Source organism: Asparagus officinalis, chromosome 4 (genome assembly GCF_001876935.1).
Source record: "Asparagus officinalis chromosome 4, Aspof.V1, whole genome shotgun sequence".
Taxonomy (NCBI): Eukaryota; Viridiplantae; Streptophyta; class Magnoliopsida; order Asparagales; family Asparagaceae; genus Asparagus; species Asparagus officinalis.
The window spans coordinates 58,811,511-58,816,712 of NC_033797.1; the positions used below are offsets into that span (position 1 = coordinate 58,811,511).

The following is a 5,202-nucleotide window of genomic DNA, read 5'->3' on the forward strand; positions in this document are numbered from 1 at the left end:
ACTCCTAGACCCCCCTCAACCTTGGGTTTACAGACAGTTCCCCAGCTGATTAAACTCCTAGGTTTGGAAGTGTTGGGGGTAGCAGCCCCATAGAAATTTCCTTCTAATTCTATCAATGGAGTTGATGAGCCAGGAAGGGAGTTTAAAGAAGGACATATAGTAAAGAGGGATTGAAGATAGAACTGAATTGAGAAGAGTGAGTCTACCACCAATAGATAGAGATTTTTGTTTCCACACAGACAACTTTTTTGAAAGAGAGTCGAGCATGGGTTGCCACTCTATTCTGGAAAGAGAACCCCTTTTAAGGGGAAGACCAAGATAGGAGAAAGGAAGGGTACCAAGGGAGCAGTTAAGATAGTTAGCGAGAGTGGTACCTTTGTTGGGGATTCTACCCAGATAGTAGAGGTGGGATTTGGCCTGATTCATGGATAGTCCAGAAGTAAGACCAAAGAGACGGAGGATGATTTTGAGAGTGAAAATGTCTCTACGAGTGGCTTTGCAGAAAATAAGGGTGTCATCTGCAAACTGGAGGGTTCTAATATGATTAGGCTCCCCTTTCAGATTAAGATCAGTGAGGTCTCCTGAGAGAGCACTAGAGGAGATCATCTTGGTCAGGACATCAACAATGAGCAGAAATAGGAGTGGGGAGAGGGGGTCACCCTGTTTGTGGTTGCAGGTTAAACAATTCAATCCAACCCCTGCAGCTTGTAGAGGCTGTTCCTGAAATATTAAATGAACATAATTTGAATCAAACTTCACAAACTGATATTGGCATTAGGATAAAAGATTGCCTTACAACTTTACATAACTATATTCAAAGATATTGCACGTATTGAAGTAACGTAGCAGGAATGGGCGATTCCTTAATTTAGAATTTCACTAAAACTTCTTTCGGATCTGTATGTTTACTGAAGTATTATCTTTCGAAATAAATAGATTTTAAATCTAAATTTAGATGGATGGAAATAAATGTTTCTTACGACATTCATGCCATATAGACTATTCGATATACTCTTTATAATTAACCCATTATCGATAACACATAGACAGACATAATAGCCACCTTTTAGCTGATTTCGTGGATTTGCACATTATCATTTCTAACAAATTAGGGACTAAAATATTATTAACTGGCTTGCAAAATTCATGAAACTTCTGTTTGTGGCTAGATCTAATATACCACTTTAAGTGCATATATAAGCAACAAGGGTTCTTTGTCAGCAGATATTCCCAAGGTTAAATCCGTATATATCTTCTGTTATAATTTCCACTTGACTAGTAAAGTCTTCTTCTTGATAATCGAAGTCTTTATTCCTTTTCTAGAGTACAAATAGAATGAATAGTTCTTGTGAAAAAGCACGCATGAAATTAAAGTAACTTTTTTCTTTTGAGTTAACTAGTGACACCTTTGAGGGTGAAATGCAATATCCTTCATTGATTTGGACTTTTCTTGGGTCTACTTGATTACCAAGATTTAGACTTGCTAGGATTTAGACTTGCTAGTGGATCAATTGTTCCTTTAGTACATTCTAGTTATTCACTTGCAGTCACGGTTACACTTCTTTTTCGATTATGTTTATCTTTCATATACACGTCCTTTTGTTGTTTTTGGTTGATTATTTGCGTTGTACATAACAGAGACAATTGAAATGTTCGAATATTTGAGATAATTTCATTTTTGTTCCATTAGTCCTATGGGTCTATGGGGAACGAAGATGAGCTAGCTTGACAATAATCTATATTACTGTGGTCTTAATTCAATCCATATATATAATTCACAGGATAGAAATTACAAAAATCCCAGAATTCAGCGGCATAAAGGTAATCCACTTCATAATTGTTCAACGATTGTGTTTGTACGTTTTTGTATTGATCTTCTTGGAGGATGGCGAGAAATAGACCTAACTGTTGATCAAGATAAAACATGAGCTTGCTGAAGACTTGGCAATAGGAAGTTGGTGTACTATCTAATTTAGCTTACTATTAATCTAACTTAATATATGAGTAATTCATCATAATGATTTGGACGTTGTTTCGAGGTTTTGGAATTACAACAACTTGACTACTATCTTTTTTTTTGGTCAATGAAAAAACTTTATTCATTCACCAATATATGAAATGAGAGTACATCAAGATACTCATAACCTGAGATTACAAACTTAACATGCTACTCTATATATTTACAATGACAGTATCCACTCTCTCCCTTCAACCAAATTTGTGCTATTAAGAACTATGTACAACATGTTGATCTTTATTTCCCTAAACAACTGATCAACACTTTAGCTCTTATTCTTGAAGATCCTGTTATTTCTCTCAATCCAAACACTATATAGTGTTGAAGATAGAGCCATCCTCTTGATTTTTTGCTTGTACTCCTTCTCTCTCAAATTGTGACAATATCAATTCATAATGTGACTCCACACACAAGATCTCCATGTAAATTTTAGCCAATCCGTTACAAGCAACCAGACATCACTTGAGTAGTAGCAATCAAAAAATAAGTGATCTCCGCTCTCCTCAACAGCTCCTGCACATAAGCAGCAAGTGTTGTAGATAATTATTCCCCATCTAAGTAGTCTATCTTGAGTAAGTAGTCTATTTTGCATAGATAACCAGCTCACAAAGGAGTGCTTAGGATGACATATTCCCTCCCAGATTGTGCTATGACATGGTACAATGCTTGATGCAGGGGAGAGAGTATGATAGAGCTCAGACATCTGAATTTTTGAATTCCTGATACAGGAACTAATCATTTGCTTCAGATTTTCAATACCTCCACTGAAGACCAAGGCTTTGTCTCTAGTTTTTAGGATCTGTTTCCACATCCATGAATCCCCACTCTTTGCTTAAACTATACAGATATTCCTATCTTTTAGATAGGTGCCATGTATCCATTTTATCCACAGACTTTCTTTGCTAGTATGGATATTCCATAGAATTTTCAGAGCTGAAGCAAAATTCCAAATGGAAGCTGAATATATTCCCAAGCCTCCATATTTATTTCCTAGGCACACTTTATCCCATGAGACCAAAGAATTAGCTTTGACATTATGATCTTGTTTCCCCCACAGGAAGTTCTTGCACAACACATAAATTTTTGAAGTACACTAGCAGGTAAAATATAGTTGGATGTCCAGAAAACTTGCACTCCCAGAATTGTGCTTTTGATTATTTGAAGCCTCACAGCATATGATAAGTTCCTGTGACTTGCACGTGACTGAAACTGGTCCATAATTTTGTTAAAGAGAGGTGCACACTCCAAGTATGATAGCTTTTTGCAAATAAGAGGGACACCAGGGTCTAGTAGACATAACTCCCTCTGGATACCCCAAGCAACTGGTAATTGAGATCTTGGTTGGATCATCTACTCCTCCAAAAAAACTAAGCGTTTGCTTGAATTTGCTTCAAGGCTTGAAACTGCACTGAAGTCTCTAAAGCATTAATGTTGAAGCTTAGTCATAAAGTATAAATCTCCTTTGGCAAATAAGAGGAGATCATCTGCAAAAATTAAGTGAGTGATTCTGAATTTACTACATCTAGGATGAAAATTGAATTTCCTATCCTCTTTTAATAAATTCAAGCTTCTTGAGAGGTATTCCATTCTAAGGATGAATAGATAAGATGAGAGGGGATCACCCTACCTCAGACCCCTTTTGCCTTTGAAATAGCCATGTAAAGATCTATTTAGAGCAATGGAATACTTAGGGGAGGTAATACAAGCCATTATCCAGTTTATCATAGCTTCAGGAAACCCCAGACCAACGAGCATATCTTTGAGGAAATCCCAGTTGATTGTGTCAAATGCTTTTTTGATATCTATGTTAAGCATAACTCTTAGAGAAATATGCTTCCCGCTGTAATTCTTGACAAGCTCATGAGCAAGGAGAATATTACTTGTTATTTGTCTCCCTTTAATAAAAGCACTTTGAGCCTCATTCACTAGTGTCCCCATCAGTGATTTCATCCTATTTGTTAAATTTTTTGAAAGGAATTTATAGAGACAATTGTAACATGCTATTGGTCTAAAATCTGATGGAGTTCTAGGACACTGCACTTTAGGAATCAATGTGATGGATGTAGAGTTAATCTCACCCAACAATTTACCAGTTTTGAAAAAGTCCTCAATGGCAAGAGAAATCTCTTCCCCAATAATACCCCAAGCTGATTTGAAGAAAGACATACTATACCCATCAGGACTACGGGCTTTGTTGCCAGGGATTGAGAACAAAGCTTCTTTAATTTCATCTCTGATAACTGGATCTGAGAGGTATTTTTCTTGTGATGCATTTAAACAAGGGCCATTACTGATAATATTCATGTCTGGTTTGACAGTATCTGTTGCTGATCCCATGAGATTTTTGTAAAAAGAAATAAGTTCAGATGTTATCTTCTCACCATCAGTAAGTTTCTCTCCAGCATTGTTATAGAGAACCATTACTCTGTTTAGATGCCTCTTTGATTTAATAACAGAGTGAAAATAACTTGTGCATCTGTCTCCTTGTAAGCTTCATAAAATTATGGATTTTTGCTGATAGAAAGAAAGTTCACAATCCAGTAATTTATTGTAAGAAATTGTGCAATTTATTTCTTGATCAATGAGGAATTGATTGAGGGGATCCAATTGTAGATTTTTTTGCGCTTCTTCAAGAGCTAGTTTTGACCTTATCACTTGCTCACTAATGTTGTTGAAGTGCCTTTTGTTCAGATCCTTCAGAGTATTTTTTAGGATTTTGAGTTTTGTATAAACAGAAAACATGGCATATCCTTTTATATTTATATTCCAGACTGTGGATACAGTAGGAAATTTTTTTCATGGTTGATCCACATCTTGAAGAATTTAAATGGCTTCTTCCCTTGAACACAGTCATCATAGATGGATACCAACCCAGGAGAGTGATCTGAGAAATTTGGCAGCATGAATTCCATATAACTTGAGTTGTACATGTTCATTCAGTAACCATTGATTAAAGGTCTATCCAATCTACTCCATACTCTTGACGTTGAATCTTCCTCATTATTCCAAGTAAAGAAGCATCCTTCAACTTTGATATGAGAGAGCTAACAATCATCTATGAAGTCTCTAAAATCTCTAGTATCTGACTCAGTAAGTGTAGTTCCCCATAGCTTTTCCTTAGCACCTGTGATAGCATTGAAATCCCCACACAATAGCCATGGCTTATTTCCAATATTTTGATAAAT

General features: G+C 36.2%; 1 protein-coding gene across 1 annotated transcript; it reads right to left on the reverse strand.

The window, feature by feature from the left end:
- Window positions 3,368-4,438, reverse strand: LOC109838764. The gene is made up of 2 exons (XM_020407181.1): window positions 3,645-4,438; window positions 3,368-3,434 (listed from the first exon to the last, which is right to left on the reverse strand). Exons 1-2 carry the CDS (start codon window positions 4,436-4,438, stop codon window positions 3,368-3,370), a joined length of 861 nt encoding a protein of 286 aa, XP_020262770.1.